The sequence below is a fragment of the Salvia miltiorrhiza genome, chromosome 2, assembly GCF_028751815.1.
Source record: "Salvia miltiorrhiza cultivar Shanhuang (shh) chromosome 2, IMPLAD_Smil_shh, whole genome shotgun sequence".
Classification (NCBI taxonomy): domain Eukaryota; kingdom Viridiplantae; phylum Streptophyta; class Magnoliopsida; order Lamiales; family Lamiaceae; genus Salvia; species Salvia miltiorrhiza.
In genome coordinates this window covers 30,760,166-30,780,583 of record NC_080388.1, presented here as the reverse complement: position 1 = coordinate 30,780,583, position 20,418 = coordinate 30,760,166, and the positions used below count along the sequence as shown (strand labels likewise).

The 20,418-nt window shown below is 41.1% G+C and overlaps 3 protein-coding genes across 11 annotated transcripts; 1 reads left to right on the top strand and 2 right to left on the bottom strand.

Annotated features, from left to right (window-relative positions):
* Positions 1 to 359: 359 nt before the first annotated feature.
* On the bottom strand, positions 360 to 8,217 carry LOC131013302 (general transcription and DNA repair factor IIH subunit TFB4-like). Of its 9 annotated transcripts, none has more exons than XM_057941376.1 (12): positions 7,445 to 8,217; positions 7,246 to 7,340; positions 7,025 to 7,106; positions 6,775 to 6,921; positions 6,599 to 6,645; positions 6,052 to 6,089; positions 5,923 to 5,968; positions 5,388 to 5,441; positions 1,841 to 1,909; positions 1,485 to 1,561; positions 936 to 1,031; positions 360 to 710 (listed from the first exon to the last, which is right to left on the bottom strand). In XM_057941376.1, the coding sequence occupies exons 1-12, from the start codon at positions 7,584 to 7,586 to the stop codon at positions 632 to 634; spliced, it is 972 nt and encodes a 323-aa protein (XP_057797359.1). In that variant the 5' UTR covers positions 7,587 to 8,217; the 3' UTR covers positions 360 to 631. The 9 variants fall into 9 exon arrangements, with proteins under 9 accessions (XP_057797359.1, XP_057797361.1, XP_057797364.1 ...); XM_057941378.1 differs by having other exon boundaries at positions 7,460 to 8,217; XM_057941381.1 differs by lacking the exon at positions 7,025 to 7,106 and having other exon boundaries at positions 6,775 to 6,985; positions 7,460 to 7,505; positions 7,823 to 8,216.
* On the top strand, positions 2,785 to 5,171 carry LOC131013301 (uncharacterized). Its single transcript, XM_057941372.1, has 2 exons — positions 2,785 to 4,326; positions 4,406 to 5,171. Exons 1-2 carry the CDS (start codon positions 2,993 to 2,995, stop codon positions 5,031 to 5,033), a joined length of 1,962 nt encoding a protein of 653 aa, XP_057797355.1. The 5' UTR covers positions 2,785 to 2,992; the 3' UTR covers positions 5,034 to 5,171.
* Positions 8,218 to 15,447: 7,230 nt separating the features above from the next.
* LOC131008277 (uncharacterized) lies at positions 15,448 to 16,765 on the bottom strand. Its single transcript, XM_057935164.1, has 2 exons — positions 15,991 to 16,765; positions 15,448 to 15,893 (listed from the first exon to the last, which is right to left on the bottom strand). Exons 1-2 carry the CDS (start codon positions 16,763 to 16,765, stop codon positions 15,448 to 15,450), a joined length of 1,221 nt encoding a protein of 406 aa, XP_057791147.1.
* Between the last annotated feature and the right edge of the window lie 3,653 nt (positions 16,766 to 20,418).

The following is a 20,418-nucleotide window of genomic DNA, read 5'->3' as shown; positions in this document are numbered from 1 at the left end:
ATGAGTGACCACCCAATTTCAAGCTTTCATTTCATGAAAACATATCCTTTGTCAATAAATAAATATTACTCCATTTGTTCCTAAAATGGATACTCCTATTTCTTTTTTGATATGTCCCTAAAATGCATATCCATTTTCTTTTTGATAAATATACTATACACAATCCACTCACAGCAAAAATCGTCCTTATTTCATTCTCGCACACTCAATCAAATTCATAAGACTCGTGTCATTCTTAAATGAGTACCTGTTTCAGGAAAGGAGAGAGTATATTTTAATTCTTTTGTAAAGATGCTTTGTTCAGATTGTTTGTCAAAGACATAGAGATATGCTTGAATTGAAAAACTGAAGATAAAAACTGATAAAGTTGGGAAACAGTAATTTTACTTTCAACAAGCTTGACAAAATGCGACGCATCCAAGTAATCGTCGATGACTTTGCTTTTAAACGGTTTTATTCTTGGAAGTGGGCATCACTGCCAATGTTAGCATCGAATTTTACTGGGGATGGGAGGGAATCTATTTAGAAACAATTAGACAAAGGGCTATATTAGATTATGAGAGCAATAACCATCAGAAAAACATTGAGACCAACAACTCAAATGGAAATTAGCCTCAAAGCAGCTGAGGACCTAACCATCCACCAGTGTCTTCCTCTTCCGGTCCGGTGTTGTCGAGGAGTCCTGTGTTTGGGCCTGACCAAACACTGATCTGCATCATCAACAGGAACAAGATTAAGACACATCATACAGAATGACACTTGACATGTGTGCATTGGTCGTATCATGTGAAAGAACATTGATGCATAAAGCACACAACAATATATAGGTGGAGACAATATTGAAGCCACAGCAATGCTATACAAGGAAATTAGTAGCTTCTATAAATAAATGATAGGATTTTCACAGAGTTATAAATGAGAAAGCTGCAACTCACCCACAGGTAGAACATTTCTTCTGATGCTTGCAGAATATAGATAAACAAACAGAGCAAATGTAGCCCATATCAATTGTGTTTTTGTGGCAGAAACACCTGCACATTGATAGGGTAATTAGGTCATATCTCTGATCGAACCGTTGGGCTCTGCATGATTAATATCTTACAGTAAATGAACAACCAAATTCAGAAGTAATCCAATCAACTATTACTCAAGATATGTAACCATGCATACAAATGTATTGTGTTGAGCACTTGCATCTGCAGCGTGGATACAAGAGGTACAAGGACAGAACACTCTGGATGGAGAAAATTAGATAGGATGCTATAAAGGAAAATAACCAAAATATAAATTTGCATACTGTATCGCAGGCAGTTTACAATCGGCATACGGAATACTGAGAAAATAATAAGAGCGGGTTTTAACTAACATCCCTTGAGATTGAAGGAAAAATCAACACTATGCAGAAATATGAAAACTACAAACAAGACAAGGAGCCATGTAGTTAAATCGATAAATGAACTTTTGAAATTTATAAAGTAACTTACGACGCACGAAAGTCTACTCCTGTAGGCTTAGGAAGTTGTAAAAAGCAACGAGAATGCAAATCAGTAGCAAACACTGTCTGCATGTGACAAAAGTCTCACTTTAGTACCAAATAGTTTAAGGATCGTAGAAAAACATCTGCAGCCTGCAAATATTTACAATTCAACTTTTTTGTATTCCACAAAATCTTACAATCAGCAAAGTTAGTCAACATGAACATTGCAGTCTGAGTTAGATTTTGCCTACTCTAGCCAACTAAAAAACATCCAATCTAGAGAATCAGATTTCGACAACAAGAATACATCAAGATACTAGTGTATTTATTATTGCACAGTTGCCAATATGGAAAACTAATTACCGAAAGATACTGAAACAAACCATCCAATATCTGCGGCTTCAGATATACACCACCAGTTATATAAGAAGCCTGTCGAAAATTATGCATGTTATCAACCAAAATACCAAAGAGTAGCTTAGAATTACAATTTTATAATTACGTACTAGGAAGCACCCGTACGTTTTTCAGCCTAGGGTCCGGGTATTAATACCCTTAAAATACCAATACGAAAAAATACGCCTAAAATACGTATTTAATACGTTTTTTTCGTATTTTTTGTTTACCTTACTTTTAGGGTTGGGAAATACGTATTTAATACGTTTCGGAGACGTTTTTTGACCCAAAAATACGTTTGACCAGATTTTTAAAAAAAAAAAGAAACAGAAAACCCTAACCTGCGTAAACCTTCACCCTCACTCTCATTTCTCTCGCAACCCTTCACCCACCCTGCGCAAGAAGACAAGGCAGCGCCTTTCTCCGCCACCGGTCTGGACCGCCGCCGCCGCCGCCTTCTGGACTGCCGTGAACCGCCGCGCCGCCGCTGCTCTAGGACCAATTCGTGGTATGTTTAGTTAGAAACTTAGAATTGCTCAGATTATCCAATTCGTGGTATTTTTTGGGGATTGAATCTTTGATTTGTGTGAGGTTGGGTGAGTGGGTTAATTAATAATTGATATTGGCGGTGGGTTTGATATTGGGCTGGTTGACAGATGCTCTAATTAGGCTAATTTTGTGTAGATTATTTATTGGGTGACATAGAGTTTAATTTTGTTATTTATTGGAGGTGGGTGGCAGATTAATTGTGAATTGGAATGAGGTTGGCTGTGGGTATATTGGGAGTGAATTAGGCAGAGAGTTTATTTTGTGCATAGAGTTTAATTTTGTTATTTATTTGCTTGGGCAGCGAGTATAAACTGTATAATGGCCACCAATACTTCATCATCGGCATCTCTTACATCACCATCACCTTCGAGTTCAAATGCCGAACGTGGACGTAAGCCTTTATGGAGATATGTCAAAATATCTAATACCGGAGGAGGCAACAATGGTGAGGTGAATTGGGAATGTAATTTTTGCCACACGCAAAAGAAGACAACATACACCCGAGTTGTGAAACACTTATTGAAGCAAGGTGGGGGGATCAAGGCTTGCCCCAAAGTAACACAACAAGATATGGATGAGATGCGTAAACTGATTGAGGAAGAGGAGAAAAGACAACTTATCAACACTCCCAAAAATATCCCATTGCCACCTACTGCTACAAGATTTATGTCGGATGTTTACAAGGGATATGATGATTCGTCATTGTCAAAGAAGAGAAAGGGAAGTGACAATGATTCGTCGTCCCCTCTTGGCAAAGCTTTCAACATTCAAGGACGCAATACCTTGAATGCATTGATTGCAAGGTTCTTTTATGCATCGGGCTTGCCATTTCATTTGGCAAGAAGTCCTTACTACGCTGCTAGCTACGCCTACGCCGCCAATCATAATTTGCCGGGATTTGTGCCACCTGGGTACAACCTCTTGAGGACATCCTTACTCCAGCAAGAGAAGGCAAATGTGGAGCGCCTCTTGCAACCCATTAAAAGCACTTGGCGTGAGAAAGGAGTTAGCATTGTTAGTGATGGATGGAGTGACTCACAGAGACGACCATTGATCAACTTCATGGCCGTGACAGAAAGTGGACCTATGTTCTTGAAAGCTGTTGACTGTTCAGGAGAAATTAAAGATAAAACCTTTATTTTTAATTTGATGAGAGAAGTCATCGAAGAAGTTGGCCCCCAGAACGTGGTTCAAGTAATCACGGATAATGCGAGGAATTGTGCTGCTGCTGGAGCCCTAGTGGAGGGATTGTACCCTACCATTGTTTGGACGCCGTGTGTTGTTCACACACTCAACTTGGCGTTGCAAAATATATGTGCTGCGAAGAACATAGAGAACAATCAAGAAACTTATGCATTATGTTCTTGGATCACCGATGTTGCAGCAGATGCTAGTATGATCAAGATTTTTATCATGAATCATGGGATGAGGTTAGCAATCTTTAATCAATTTTCCTCTCTCAAGTTGCTTTCAATTGCTGCAACTCGATTTGCTTCTATCATTGTGATGTTGAAGCGACTTAAGCTTCTTAAGAGAAGCTTAAGTACCATGGTGATAAGTGAGCAATGGGATTCTTATCGAGAGGATGATGTGGAGAAGGCAAGCTTAGTGAAAATGAAAGTATTAGACGATCTTTGGTGGGATAAGGTTGATTACATACTTTCTTTTACGGCTCCTATATATGACATGCTTCGAGCATGTGACACCGATAAGCCGTGTCTTCACTTGGTCTACGACTTGTGGGATACAATGATAGAAAAAGTGAAGGCTGCAATATACAAGCATGAAAGAATCCAAGCTCAAGATTCATCTCCTTTCTATGAAGTGGTCCATACCATCTTGGTAAGTCGATGGAACAAAAACAACACCCCTCTCCACTGTTTGGCCCATTCCCTAAATCCAAGGTATCAACTGTAATTTAATTTATCTACAATTAAGTTAGTCTTATTATTAGTTTATTAATACAAAGTTTTCCTTTCTTAGATATTATAGTGATCAGTGGCTTTCAGAAGACACCTCTCGAGTCCCTCCACATAGGGATAATGAAGTTGCAAAGGAGAGGCAGAAATGTTTGAAGAAGTACTTTCCAAATATTGCTCAAAGGAGGATTGTGATAAGGGAGTTTGCTAACTTTTCTAGCATGGCGGATGATTTTGCTGATTCTGACTCAATTGAGCAACGCTACGAGTTGGACCCTAAGAGTTGGTGGGTGACATATGGTCCAAGTGCTCCGACACTTCAAAGTTTAGCTTTGAAACTCCTTGTCCAACCTTCATCTTCTTCATGTGCCGAAAGGAATTGGAGCACATACTCTTTCATTCACTCGTTAAGAAGGAACAAATTGGCTCCCCAACGTGCTGAAGATTTGGTTTACATTCATAGCAATCTTCGTTTGCTATCTAGAAGAACTCCTGAATACTCTAAAGGAGAGACAAAGTTGTGGGATATTGGAGGAGACAACTTTGGTACACTTCAGGATGTTGGAGATCTAGAGATTGCGGAGTTATCACTTGATGAGCCGGAGTTAGAGAGTGTTGTGTTCACTGAAGAGGGCAGTGGTGATATACCAGATGGGGAAGAGGATGAGGATGAGGAAGCTTTCATGACTTAGTAGCTTGTTAGTTGTTAGTGTGTATTGAACTGGAACTGACTTTATTTAGTAATATTTGTGTGTTTTATTTGGATTTGTGAACTAACTTCTAAGTTTTAACTTAGAATTAAGTAGTTATTTGCTCTATTTGGTTATGAATGAGTTTCTATGATATATATATATATATACTAATATTATTTATAAAAAAATTAAAAAAACTAAAACGTATTTTTAACGTATTCGTATTGTGATTTTTGGGATATTGACGTATTTTCGTACTCGTCTCGTATCGTATTCGTATTTCGTATTCGTACCGGTGCTTCCTAGATTACGTAATGTAACAAACAAATTGGTGACATCCAATAGATTCGCTACCTGCTGTAGGAAAGCAGAGTGTTGAGCTCCTATCACGCATGCATCTATAGGAACCTGAGAGGAAGAAATGTAGATAAAATTGGCAGATGATCTAAGAGATATTTTTGGTTGTTGTATTGCTGGATGAAAAATCAAGGCTGGTGCCAGAGATGAATTAAGCAATAATGAATCTCTTATGATACTTGATATTTTCAAGTCTGATCATATTTTCCTTTACTGGGCCAGTTTCCTTTTTATGTATCTCCGAATTTGTACTTAAGGTAATAGGCGTGTATAATCGATTTTCATCAACATAGATGATAAGAAAAAAAAAAGTGCAATAATAACTAATCAACCTCTAGTTGGCCTTGATTTTATCACCCAGCAATATGATAACCATAGTGACACAAGTAAGCCCATGCAAGATGACAAAAATACACAGAACATAAATAATTCCAGATAAAATTTGTTTCTCTTGCTCGTCACATGTAGATTAAATTAAGAAAGCATTTATCAAATGACAATTTAGAATAGAAAACTTAAGTCCCACTATTACCATTGATCGCTGAGCAGAAAAAATTGAATTCATGATTGCTACATATCTGCAGGGGACAAAGAGTCAGCATAGAGACCAACAAAGACTAAAGTACTTTGTAGATTCTTTAAGGAAAAAATAAGTACATACTGTCCAGGTCCATCTGGAGATCCATGCAAGCATAATATCTGCAATCATAGCATCACTCATACTTTAGAGATTGCATAAGATTTGAAGAAACAACGAAAGGAACACAATATATCAGTTGGGAAAAAGGACTACTGTGAACATAAATCATTCAAAGAACTAACCATGCGTATCATCTTCATGGAAGAAATTGAGAAAACTTCCATGTTACATTAACATTTCAGATAGTAATGCTGTGCACTCAAAAGGCAATATGTCAGCGACTGGTCAGGTTGAAGAAGGAAAATGAATGCTAGGCATTGGACAGGGAGAGGTTACTACAGAGTGATATGTGACTACTGACTAGTGCAATCAAGACTCTCGGTTCACCTTATGTTTAGTTCAACTACAGTTTGACTGTTAATCTAACTTTTTAGTTATTACTATTTCCAATAAGAAATTCTTCGCAAAGGGAAATAAGGGTTAAAAGGCACATTACTTCATCAATTTCTATTATTCTTTCAATCAATAATACAATATGTCTTGAGTAACTATTCCACCATAGACTTACCCGAGGCTGGGGATGAAGCGGCACTGTACGGAAGACCCTCTGAATATCTATTAGGTTCCAAAGTCACGGAAAACAAATAATTCATTATTAAAACAGACAACCACTACAAAAAATGTCCGCATAACTAAGCTGAATATTCATGCCTCTCAAAGCAATGAAAAGGAAGAGAAGGATACAGCAAAGGGCCATCGAGAGGGAACCAGATAAAAGTGAGAACCCAGGGCCATCCACAGACTGTTCACGACATAGTTCCTGGTCATTGTCCACAAATTCCTCCAATTTATCCAGTAAATCCTCTGCCCGTTGATTTTGGCTCTGTGGGTCTGAGGAATCAAATATGTAGCCACACGAATTATAACCAGCTGCAATGACAACCACTTGGTTCATCTGATTCAGCAAAAGTATAGAATTCAAAAATGCAAGTACCTGTAAAGAAAAATCCCACATTACCAGCTTTACATATTGCAAATAAGCATTGAGCCTTGATTTTTTCATAGAAGTGGAGGAACTACACTAAATCAGCAAAAGTATAGAGTTTAAAATTGCTGCAAAGAAAACTCCATTTATATATCAAATTTGCAAATAAAGAACAAACCCAGATTTTTTTCATGAAAGTGATGCAACTACACTTGAGTAAAGGAGATTACATGGGTCAAGAACTTGGAGAAAGGAAGCGTGGATTGAGCCGAGTTCCAAAAGAATGGATTCGTGTCAATTAGTACCATCAACAGACTCACATCATCTGCAAAATCCAAGTTGTTCATCAGAATAAGGTCAGATAGAATTTGCAAACTGAAGGCATACTTCAAAAACAGAGTAAATTAAATGATTTCTCGATACACATACAGAAGAAAAGAGGACCTGCATAAAGCTTGGATGAGACAGGGGTCATCTTCCCCTCTGTTATCTGAAATTTAATGAAGGAATGTAGCTTCAAGAAAACAATCTTGAAATCAATCACAAGCTTGAGAAAGTTTGATAATATCATAAAATTTAAGGCGTCTCCAACCGAACGACATCTGAGCTTGCAGTCAAAAATCTGCTCCAACCGAACACTAAAGGCAAACGCTTTAAGCCTTATTTTCAGTGTCTCAACAGTAGAAATGCATATTTGTAAAAGTTCGCAGTAGCCCTGATGTTGAGGGATCGTTGTTGCTTTGGAGATGGAAGTAAATTATAGCTCACATTTAGGGCTTTAGGAAGTGAGGGAGATGTGAAATTGACCTTGAATCGAACAAACAACAAGAGATGGCGGCCGGTGGCTGTTGACGATGAGCGACACCGCATACCAGACTCAGACGGCGGCGATTCCGCAGCGACGGTGACTACTGAAACGACGCGGCGGCGACCGGTGGCTGTTGACAATGAGCGACGGGTAGACCAGACACGGACGGCGGCGATTCGGCAAAATTAATACTATTAATAATCAAAATCAAAATTAAAATATACTCCATAATCTACTTTCTACATGCACGAGTCCATTTGATTGCGAAAACTAGTTAAGGCTCGTTAATTTTTAATAATCTAGGGTTGTGTTTGATAAATTAGTTTGAGAGAGCCCACTGCAGATAAATGTGGATGAATAATCTAGGGTTGTGTTTGATAAATTAGTTTATATGGCGGATAAAAAAATTCGACGTTTGATAGAACTTTTTATCTGCAAGATTAATCCATAAATTTACATTTATATCCCTGTATTAATTTAATAATGGCCATCATGTCCTTAATTATTGAAAAAATCAATACTAATTGATTTAAGTTAGATCTATGCAGACCTTGACTCATAAGTGGTCTTGAAGCATGGATGAGTCAGTAACAGACTCAACCAATATGGATGCTCTTAAATGGCAAGGCACGAAGAAACTTGGGTACACTTACATACGTATAAGAAAACATGTGTGTTTGAATAAAGTAGAGTCTTGAAGCTTTAATTTTTCCATCAATTTTTGTACTTGCGGTGTTAAGTCGGGATGGGGGACAGAGGGCGAGGATGGTGGCGGCAGGAAGATGCTGCCATTGGCCAAAGTTGAATAGAGGACAGAGGAGGGGAAGGCATGCCAGCGGTGCCCTGTCGTTTCCGTTTAACTTAGGAACGAAAGAGTCTGGGCACATCGGCGGTAAGGAGCCATTGTTGTCGCGGAGACCGAGACTGAGGGCAGCACTACCGCTTGCAATACGAGCCGAGAGAGAGACGAGCGGTTCTTGATGAAGAATGAAGATGAGACTGTTTCCAGCCGAAAAGAGAAAGAGGGCATCAGCGTTGACTTAAAGAGAGAGGGGTGTTTGGGCCTCCTTGTTCTATTTTAGTATGGGCCTTATTAGTTGGGCTTGTGTATATTTTTCTTTTGAGTTGGACTCATTTTTTTTTTAAGGAAATGTTTGGGCCACTGAATTATTAATCAGATGAGCCCTTTTGTTTTTATTTGAAAGCCTGGGTTTCCCCTATTTAACAGATGGGCCGATGTTTTAAATCACTGTGAGCGGCGTTTTATTTAAGTATTAGGTTGCCCTAATTTAATTAATTAGACCTTATAATTAAGTTTGATTAATTATTTTAAAGAATGATTTGCATATTATTATTATTATTATTATTATTATTATTATTATTATTATTATTATTATTATTATTATTATTATTATTATTATTATTATTATTATATGTTTAAGTATGAAATGAAATTGCATTTGCTTTACATAGTAAAAGTATTTATGATTTAATTGGTTTTATTTATAAATCTAATTATCCAGGAAAATCGAGTAAGGATATTGTCGGTGTCCTTAACTCAAAAATTTAAGTTTTCAAATATTTACTGATTTAAATTTTGGAAACCCAGCCTAATGAGTCAAGAATGTTTAGCACACCCACTAAGACACTAAGTCAGTCTCACGAGACCTATTAAGAATATAATTTCTTGTAGACTTTGTAGACCAAGGGGATTAGAAAGACAAGTTTATATGATTATGATATTCAAGCTTTGTCTAACAAGGTGGGCTTACTTTCCAAATGTATAATTAAGCTATTAAGCTTTAAATGTTTCATGAAATGTAAACTATTTATCCAATAAAATATTTTTGTACATTGTACCATGTTTAAGGCTCGCAAATTAATTGTTCGAGGTTCTCTTATGACCTAACACGTTGTTTGAGAATCGTGTACACATGCTAGCTAACCCGATGGGCTGATCTACATCGGGCACTGGCCAGAGGCGTTATAAGGGTGCTCGACGGTGTCCTGGAGCATGTTATGTAAGGCCTGCCTGGGTAGCGTCCCGAGGTCAATTTAAACTTGTCTAGGTTACGCCCTTAGTTCAAGTAAGTAGGAGGAAGCGATCTGATAATGGTGTAACGTCCGGGATCACAGCGAGCGACAAAATAGAGTGTGAGAATTGCACGCAAATAAATGAATTATTTTAACATACTTAGAAGTTCTTTTACTTCAAAACCTCCTAAGTTATGTCAAAAATGATCAAATAAACTGCTCTTACAAAAATGTCAAATGTTTAAAAAGTTGCATGCCCACTAAGCACATTAGTACTTAGCCCAAATATTCTCAAATGTTTTCAGGTTGAATGGCTGGTGCTGCGGGGCAGATCTGATGCTAGCGTTCAACTCCGTATTTTGACTTCCACTGTAGTATTAGCTTTTATTTGTCTTTCGCTTTCTTAACTTAATGCTTTCATGTTATATTTCGAATATCATCTCTGATCGAGCTTAGACTCATTATTTCTAGTTTTATGCTAATCAATGCTAGTTATCATAAGCATGAAACAAAACTTGTGATCCAAAGGGGCGTAGCCCGACTTGTTTTCCCATACTCGAATTTCAACAAGGTTTTCTCTTTTTTATTTCTATGAATTGGTCGCGTCTCGATTATAGTTATTCATTCAAGAATTGAGGTGTGACATGTTTATAGATATATAGATTGGTGAAATTGGTCTTTATAATCTATAATCTATAATAATATTATTAAATAGCGATTTTATTAAAAAGAACCTAAAAAGAAACCCTTGAAAGCACAGAAAGCAGACTAAGGGCCGGGCCTCATTAAAACCTTGCTAAAGAAAACCCAATGGGAAAAACCTTAGCAAGGAAAAAGAGTACCCGTCTACGAAGAAACAAGAAAAAAGAGACAGCCAAAAAGGCAACGAAAGGTGAAACAACTTCAGGAACTCCGGCCTAACCATTGCCCCTAAGAAGTTTCGGACCCTTTTGCCGCCCCACAAACAGCCAAACCCAACCCAAACACAAACTAACCAGCCGAGAAAAGACGGCAAACTAAGACGGGCTAAACAACCCATCACCAACTCCACAATGACGGTCCAGTTGGTGACAAAAAAACTCAAGGCCGAAGGGCGACACCCAGCAAAATCCAACGCCTTGCAACCAAACGAGAACGCACTCCACGGCCCCAAGCCCGAGCGCACCCAGAGCTTGAAAACAGACCGTGAGCCGCCCCAACCAGCACCACCCGAGAGAGCAACCTCCAAAACCGCCAACGCCTCCGCGAAACTCCAGCCACGCCCGAACGCCAACGCCCTACCTATCATCGACCCAACAGGCTGCATATCGTGCTCAAGAGACTGATCACCGCATCTAACCGATCCCCTTCCCAGATCCAGAACAACCCCCGCAAGCTGCTCACCAACGAGGGTCACCTGGTCATCACTCCACCACCTGTGGAGCCAAGTCTCGTGTGGAGAAAAACGCCGGTCCCAATCACGCAACACGCACATGAGAATGAGAGCACATATCCAAGCGTGCCGCATTTTTAATCTCTTCAATTTCATGGGGCCACCACCCTTCATTGCGGACAGGATTCGCCATGATATCCGCAACTTTATTTCATTCACGAAAAATATGCGTGACATGGAGCTGGAAGTTATTCAACAAAAGCAAAGTATTTTCCCAAAGAGCAACGAAGCGCCAAGGAACCTTTTTGGATCTTTCCTGCAGAAGACTTACAACGTAAGTCGAATCAGCTTCCATCCAGAGACGAACCCAACCTCTAGCATGAGCAATCCTAATGGCAGTGATCACCGCCATTAATTCAGCCTCAAACGCGTAACCAGTGCCGTGCTTGTAATGGAAACAACCTCTGACCCAACCCCAATTATCTCTGAAAACCCCGCCAACACCAATAGCTCCCGGCGCCCCCAAAGCTGAGCCGTCAGTGTTCACCTTCATCCAAGAATGAGGGGGGGCCACCAGCTCACCGAAATGAGATTCAGCGGCGGCGCGGCTCTTCCCTTCACACCAATCCTGCGAAGAATCACATAATCCGACCACTCGTTCTTCATATGCCCCAAATGCTTGAAGTTTTGTTCCATCTCGACAAAGGCCACTTTTACCACGTGAAGAACCTGTCTATAAGAGAATTGCTTATTATCAAAGATACAACTGTTACGTTGTGTCCAAACCGCCCAAATAATCGTAATTATGCCAGCCTTCCAAAACTTCTGCACCTGAGAACTACAATTTCTATTCCACGTAATCACTAGAAAACTTTTGATGTCTAATTCATGGAGAGCCTGCGGAAAATTAAACCAATTCAAAAACTCCTCCCACACTTTTCGAACCTGCACGCAATTCCAAAAAGTGTGATCCACCGTCTCCTCATTGCTCCTGTAAATCGGACACCAATTAGGAGTAACAAGCCCATGTTTAATAAGACGATCATAGGTAGGCATCCTATCATGAAGGAGGCGCCAACAGACCAAAGAACGCCGAACAGGAATAAACGGTTCCCAAAGCCACGAGCCCCAGGAGACCTGCGGAAACTTCTACCCGTGATGAGCAAAAGCAAGAGATGACGTGACCTTCCCCTGTAGAGACGGCTTCCAGAATCTCGTATCAGAGTCCCCAATCGGAACAAGCAGGATATCACAAACAATTTGCGGAAAGGCGTTGACAAATTCCTAAGTGAAGTGCCAAAACCCATCAAAGAAGTAATCTGCCACAGTATGGTGAAGAGTATCTCTAACAAAAAACGGCACCCCACATTTGTCCACAAGACGATACCCAAGCCAGTCATCCATCCAAAAGAGAGTCTCCCTACCACTACTAATGTAACTATAGGAGTCAGCGACGAGCTCCCCGATCTGATCACGAAGACCGAGCCAAACAGAAGACGTCGCCACATTTCTTATCGAGCAGTGCGGAGTCAAATAATGTTGCTTCACAATGTCGTAACCAAAACTGTTCCCCTCAATCACCTTCCAGGCCATTTTCATTAAAAAACACTTGTTCATCGTCTTAAAAGATCTAACACCCAAACCACCTTCCGACTTATGAGAGCAAACACGATCCCAACTGACAGAGCACCCCGGCGTTTTACAGATATCCCCACTCCAAAGGAAATTCCTGCAACTCGAGTCAAGGCTTTTTAATAAATCCTGAGGCCATCGATATACCAGCATAGAATGAGTAAGAGAGCTGCTGATCACCGAATTGATTAAGCACAGTCTACCCGCCATCGACAACTGAATACCCTTACAGTGGCCAAACTTGTTAATAATTCTATCATGAATAGCGCGCAAATGAGAAGCTTTAGGCTTGCCTCTAAAAATCGGAACCCCCAAATACACGAAAGGCAACGAACCTGTAGCAAGAGGCAGATGTCTCGACACTTTCCTCTTAGTGCTCGACGTGACTTTATCCGAGAAGAAAATGTGAGATTTCGAATGACTGAAAACCTGCCCCGACATGTGGCCATAATACTCCAAGATTTTGTGCAGAGTCTTAGCATTCTGCTTAGTAGCCTTGCAAAAAATCAAAATGTCATCAGCATAAAACAAGTGCGTCGGGAAAGGAGCTCCCCGGATAAACTGCATCGGAGCTAAATGTCCCGATCTCTGACAGTTAGTAAAGAGCGCTGAGGGCATCCTCGGCAATACCAAAAAGAATCGGCGAAAGCGGATCACCTTGCCTAACCCCTCTAGAGCACCCAAAATAACCACAAAGCTCACCGTTGTACAAAATGGAAAGACGCGCCGACTGAAGGATGGTCTCAATCCATCCAATGAAACGTTGGCTATAGCCACAAACTTTCAGCACATTGATTAAGAAATCCCAACGCAGCGTATCAAAGGCCTTGGTAATGTCCACTTTACACGCCATATTCTGCCCACCGCAGGAGCGGTTTAAATAGTTAATTCCCTCAGATCCAAGCATAATACAATCATGTATCGTTCGCCCGCTAATAAAACCAAATTGATTACGCGAAACCGAGTGCTCCGCAACCGAATTAAGTCTAACCGCTAAGACCTTCGAAATAATTTTGAAGAGAAAATTTGAGAGAACAATAGGTCTCAGGTCCGCCACGGTATCCACCCTCTCCTTCTTCGGGATAAGAATAAGCTTATTAGAGTTGCAGCCACTCGGAAGATAAGAACGTGTGAAAAAAGTGATAACAGCCTTCCAGACGTCCACCTTAATAATATCCCAACAGGAATGAAAAAATTTACCAAAGAAACCATCAGGGCCGGGGGAGCTGTGAGAATCCATTTGAAACACCGCAGCAGTAATTTCCTCTTCATCCGGAATTCGAGACAGCACCTCATTGTCCTGATCCGTGATGATATGATCCAAGAACGCCTCCACATCCACAATAGAAGCCTGCGCCTGCCTGTTCTCCGTGAACAAAGTGGAGAAATAATCCACGATATGTCTTCTGATGACGACCTGATCGACACAAGTTGTTCCGTCAATCCTCAGCTGCGGAATAAAGTGAGGCTTTCTTTTATACTTGAGCATGTTGTGAAAGAACTCCGTATTACGATCTCCATCCTGTAACCATTTTACTCTGCTCTTCTGTTGCAGCAGCATACTTTTACGAGAAAGCGTCATGTTGATACTGGCTTGAGCTATTACCTCCTTGTCAAACAGATCATCGGTGTAGCCCTCAATAGCAATACGTTCTTGGACCTCCTGCAGCTCTTGCTGCCTTTCCATAATGAGCTTATCAACATGCTCGAAAGTACTTTTGTTCCAAAGCCGTAACTCTTTTTTCAATCTTTTCAACTTAGCCATGACCGTAAAGATAGGACAAGTACAGTCCAAATTTTTCGACCAAGACTGCTTCACCATCTCCAAGAAATCCGGGTGTAAGGTCCACATATCCAGAAACCTGAAAAAACGACGACTCGGCTGCGGAGCCGAATGACACATAAGGAGAATCAGAGAATGGTCGGAGGTGACTCTGGGCAGCACCTGAGTAAAAATAGTATGCCAATCCTCAGCAAAACTGTTCGAGAAGAAAACTCTATCAAGGGTCGACTCCACATGCGACGGCATAAATCTGCGTCCCGACCACGTGTACTTCAATCCGACCGTGGGCGACTCAATACACCCAAGCGAATCAATAAAGGCGCAGAATTCCTCACAAGAAGCCGCAATGGGACGGCAGTTGCTGCTCCTCTCATGCGCGCCTTTGACCGCGTTGAAGTCGCCTAAAACCACGTACTTAGCAGTAGCAAAGGAGAGAATATCCATCCACAACTTTCGCCTAGCCACATGAGTAGACGCACCATGCACCACAACAATCCTAAAAAAACGACTTCTCCACACATAATCCATGATAACAACCTGATCCGAAGCATAAATCACGTTATTGCAAACGTCAGGCTGTCAAAAAATCCAAATGTTAGAGCACATATTCAATCTCGAGTTTTGAAAACAAGGAATGAGATTTAGCGACTTCCAGTATCTGTTAAACGTTTTGTGAAACGCAGCTTTAGGCTCAACAATACCCAAAATTAAAGGAGAAAAGGAGCGACAGTGCTCCTTTAGCAGAAGTTTAGATTCGTCCGTGAGGCCGCGGACGTTCCAAACCATGAAATTCATTAAGAAAATCATTTTTTCGTGGCTAAGGCATCCGCCTTTTCCACTTCCACCGCCCAACTTCTAGCTCCAATTTTCGCCATCATTTTAGCACTTGAGGACCCATCATTGGCGATAACAAAATCTCTCGGATTTTCCCCTGCTTCCCAAGCCTTGTACAGCTGCTCTTTAATGCTTTCCACCGCATCTGGATTGGGCTCGATATTAGTCTCCTGAGCTTTTCGCAATCTGCACTTAATACTGTCCATTCCCGGCGGCTGCTTCTTTATCTCTTTATCCGGCTGTCCCGGGGGCCTGCCTCTTTTCTTCACCGGCGGCACCTGCTCAGTCCCCTTGCTAACCGTTAAGTCACTACGGTTAATCTGAGAATCACTTTCTATGATCTGTAAATCAGCAGCTTTGTCACCAACTTCTTCACTAAGGATGTTCTCCGTTAACTTAGCCTGGTGGTTCTCCTCTTTTCGCAAACGTTCCTTTTCCAAGTCCAGATTCAATTCCTCCGCCACATTCTGTCGATTCTGGGATTTCCGTTTGTATTTGCTCAATATTCTCACCCTCCGAAGCATCCTCCTCCACCATATCATCAATTCTTGTATTTAGACCATCGCCCTTCTCCCTTATGAAGTCTTCCCGCCTATCATCACTCAAAACGTCTTCAATATGGAGTTGAGCTAACGCATCGAATCTGTTGACAACAGTAGTTTCCTGAAGAATGTTCTCCCTCGGCTTCCAGGCCGGCTTTTGTTTGCTAACCTCCAAGGTTGTGTTTTTCTGAGCACGACCAGCATCCTCCTCCGTCGTATTAAGAATCACCTCAGCACCGACCGTCTCCGTTCTTTTGTTGCCGCCTACAGTGTCATTATTAGCTTCCTTGTCATAACGCTTTTTGCACTTATCCAAATTATGTCTAGTAATTTTACACTTAGTGCAAAAAGCAGGCAATTGCTCGAATCCAAACTCCACGTAAATAGAGCGATCATGACAATCCACGGAAGCCGATTCCGGTAAAGGGGGAGCCAGATCAACTTCCACCAACACTCTCGCATAGTGCCCTACCTCACCATGAGCAGTAGCCCCATCCACCTTGATAGGCACCCCCGCCGATCGAGCAATGCTTGATATAATCTCTTTTGTCCAATATTCCACAGGTAGATAGTATATACGCATCCAAACTTGACAAAGAGACGAAATCTCCTTATAAGGATCGAAGTTTCTTACCCATTCGCGAAGCCTCAAGGTCCCTGATCTCAAATTCCAAACGTTAGAACGTTTAGCAATGCTTTTGTCCTCAGCGGTAGAGAATTTGATCGTGTAGAAACCCTTGCTCATAGGAATCAAGTGCCATTCTCCTTTCGGTTGCCATATCCTTTGGAGTTCCTATTTCACATCCGCAGCAAGCTTCGGTTTCTCACCCTTGTGGAGGAGCAATCTTCCGATGAGAGCATGTTGAAATTGCTTCACCCTTTCTTTATACATGGCCTCCGGAATTTTAATGGAAATCATTCCGTCTTTGAATTCAGGCGCGATAGTGGCACACCTGTGGACCAACACATCAGGTTTCCTGGCAGCCGCCGGCTTGGCGACATTAGCGTAGGAGTTTCTCGTCGTTTCTTTTTGTATTTCCTGTGAAGTCACCGTCTGTTTCATAGCAGCAGTAGTGTTCTCTGGTAGTCCATCATGAATTCTCAACTCCTCATTGGTTAAAAGCACCGTCCCGCTAGAAGAAGTTCGTCGTGCCATCCTAGAAGATTGGTTTTCCGAAACCCTAGAATGGTCGTGAACCCTAGACGGGCTTTCTGAACTTGTTGCCTCAGCGGAAGAATTCTGAACGAAATTAGTAGAAACAATCGGAAGATTCAGTCGTGACTTATCTTGAGAGGGCAGCGAAGCCACCGGCAGGGCGGCCGCCGGCGGGGAACTCTCCGTCGTGATCATGTCAGTAGGTATTCGCTAGGGTTTTCATCTGCTCCCCATAATCTATAATAATATATTAAAAAGACAACTTTCAATTTGAAATTAATTTCAAAATCAAATAATTTTGTAGTTATAATAAAATTAAAGGTATATTTGTAAACTATATTTTTCCTTTTCATTTTCTTTTTCATTATATTCTTTTTTTTTCTTATAAAAATTGTGAAATTCGATTAATTATAAAATATCCAATATGGAACATGTGATACCGTTAATTTCGGAGACGCTCTGCCCTAGCGATGAGCCTTATCGTTCTATGCTCTTCTTAGTGTCGCCGCCAGCCCCGGCGGCGCCGATCGCTCAATGGGCGGCATCACTCCTGGTTCTGGTTCTGGTTCGCTTTTTATGGTGGAGAATTCTCTTCAAAATTTTTCTCATCTCCTCAGCGGCAACGTTCATTCGGTTTCTGCAGCGCGCGATAGTCGAATGCTTCTGGACAAGTCCGGCGCCTCTCCGTCTGCGTCTGCGCGTGACGACCTTTTGCTGACGACTACGGACAAATCTGGGTTCAACCTCCCCAGTGTGGTTCCTCACCTAGGGTTTCCTCGCCCAGCCATGGCCGCAAAATTTTGCCTCATTCCTCGCCCAACCATGGCCACCAACTTTCGCCTAGGGTGTCTCCGAACATTCACAACGAAGGTCGTCAGAGAGGGACTCCTACTGTCATCTTCGCGACATCGTCGGTGGTGCCTGATGCTAGTCGTGTTACACTTGCCTCTGGCGCAAAGGGAGAGTTTCTCCCGAAAAACACTAATCCAGGGAATCGCACTAGTGATGCTGTTTAGTGCAGTTCTTATGTGGGGGTAGTTGCTCCTCGAGTTTTACGACGTCCGGACGTCTTCACTCAAAAGTTCACAGCACTTCAAGCTCAAGAATCTGGTCATGGTTTCACTTTTTCTTTGCCTTCTGAATTTTATAAGCAACGCTTTGAGGAATATCAATTTTCGATTATTGGAAGATTGCTTTTGAAGAAAGGCGATAAGCCTCGTCCGACAACTGATCTTAAGCAGGAACTTCAATCCCTTTGGAAAATTTCTTCGGCATGGAAGCTGATTCCTATGTTCAAAGGTTTTTTTTATCATGAAGTTTCAAACAATGGAGGAGAAAAAACTTGTGAAAGCTCGATCTTTGTGGGAGTTATCGAATGGCTCGCTTCGAATAAGGGAATGGGTAAAAGGTTTTAATCCTTATAAGGAAGTGTCTTCGCTGAGCCAAGTTTGGGTTAGAATATATTTTCTCCTTGTGGAGGTTTGGCATCCGGAAGCTATAACGGCTATTGGCAACGTGGTTGGCACACTTATTAAGATTGATGGGGCGTCTGCCCATGCTGACGTTGGGCATTTTGTTAGATTGCTCGTTGAAGTTGATTTATCCCTTCCGCTTCAAGAGTCGATGCAAGTTCAAGGTGATGATGCTTCTTATCACGTTGAATTCTTGTAACACCCCGATTTTTCCTAATAGGATTTCCCGAGAATACTTGAACTTAGAATATTATTTAAGTGAATTCTTGCCCGGATAAAATTTTTGTAGATAAAAAAAGGGTATTTCTTTTAATAAAAGATTTTATCAAATTTTACCAATAGAGATTAAATGCAAATACGTGACTATGTGAATTTATTTCATATTAACACCAGACGAGCTCAAAGGAAATGGTCTTACATTTTATTTTTCATTTACTTTTAATTTGAATTGGGCCTAAATAGAACTATTATACTAATTTATCTAGTTTGGATCTTATTTAATTTTGAGTTAAGATTATGTGTATTTTATAAGCCCATTTTATCCACAATTTTTTTTTAAATTCATATCAGCCCACATACTCTTATTAAATTTTGTAGATTTTTTACTTTTGTTTTTGTAGAGAGATTTATGGGTTATGTTTTTTGCAGCAGCCATGTGTCATATTCATCAAGAAATTCAACCACGTATCACTCTATCATTCACCACATCTTAAGCCAATCACCTTACATGCATTTTACTTTTCTGGAATAAATTTGACATCCCAAGCTCATTCATACCATTTTCACAGTAAACACAATTCTTCCTTCAATTTTCCTTATTTCCATAATTTCAATCGAAACACAAGAAATCTCTTTGAACAATATCTACCTCAAATCAAATTCAGCCATACACCAAACAAATCAAAGAACACAACTTGTAAGTATATTTCTCAAGTGTTTTTCCCAATGCATAAGAAAAGATTGAATTTTTTTTTTCATAAGAAAAGATTAAAATTTCTCTTCACCATTTCAAAGGAATTAGAAGACTAGAATGAGATAGAGGGTTTTGAGATGATTTGGGGAGGGGTGTTGGGCGGCGATTTTTAGCCGGAGAAGGAGAGCAGCATCGGCTGCTCGGCATGGCAGGAGGAGGAGGAGGAGGCATAGGCCACGGCGCCAGCGCTGTCACGGCGCTGCTGCTGCTGTGCTCCTGTCGACGCGGCACCGGCGGTGTCGGATTTGGAGGAAAGAAGAGGCAACGACGCTGCTCCATGCAGGGACGACGAAGGCAGCTGCTGCTGCCGGTCAAGAGGGAGACGGGCAAAGGGGAGGCAGCAGCTGCTGTCGTGCTACTGTCGACGCAGCGCCGGCGGTGGCTTTCGCTGCCGTCGACGGAGAAGAGGGAGAGAAACAGGAGAAGAGAGAGAAGTCGGAGGAGAGAAAAGGAGGGGGGGCTTCCGGCCTCCATCGGGCCATCAGGCGGCGGCGGCAGTAGCGTGAGAGGGAGAGGGTGCGTCTGGGTGTGTGTGTGTGTGCGTGCGTCTGTGTTGTGTGTGTGCGTGTGTGGGTTGTGTGTGTGTGTGATTTTTCTTTTAATAAAGGAGATGGGTTGTGGGGTAGGGTTTTTAGTATTGGACTATTAAATTTTTGGGCCTATATCATGATTCAAGATGGGTCTGATTTAATAAAAGAATTGGGCTGCATTTTTATTTTTTAGATGTTGGGCTGATTTAATTTTTGTTAAATCATGCTTTACTTAAAATTAATTAGTTAAGTTCTTAATCAACTGAT

What these genes read in the sequence shown, in the direction of transcription:
- LOC131013302 (XM_057941373.1), bottom strand. Translation starts at nt 7,586, where the DNA reads ATGATATTATCAAACTTTCTCAAGCTTGTGATTGATTTCAAGATTGTT. An exon ending in TGCAGGTCCTCTTTTCTTCT is followed by an intron (nt 7,341 to 7,444) that starts GTATGTGTATCG and finishes TGGATTTTGCAG; the next exon opens with ATGATGTGAGTCTGTTGATG. An exon ending in CCTCTCGATGGCCCTTTGCT is followed by an intron (nt 6,646 to 6,774) that starts GTATCCTTCTCT and finishes GGAACCTAATAG; the next exon opens with ATATTCAGAGGGTCTTCCGT.
- LOC131008277 (XM_057935164.1), bottom strand. Translation starts at nt 16,765, where the DNA reads ATGAGCAAGGGTTTCTACACGATCAAATTCTCTACCGCTGAGGACAAA. An exon ending in GGAGGAGGATGCTTCGGAGG is followed by an intron (nt 15,894 to 15,990) that starts GTGAGAATATTG and finishes GTTTGCGAAAAG; the next exon opens with AGGAGAACCACCAGGCTAAG.
- LOC131013301 (XM_057941372.1), top strand. Translation starts at nt 2,993, where the DNA reads ATGGATGAGATGCGTAAACTGATTGAGGAAGAGGAGAAAAGACAACTT. An exon ending in GCCCATTCCCTAAATCCAAG is followed by an intron (nt 4,327 to 4,405) that starts GTATCAACTGTA and finishes TTCCTTTCTTAG; the next exon opens with ATATTATAGTGATCAGTGGC.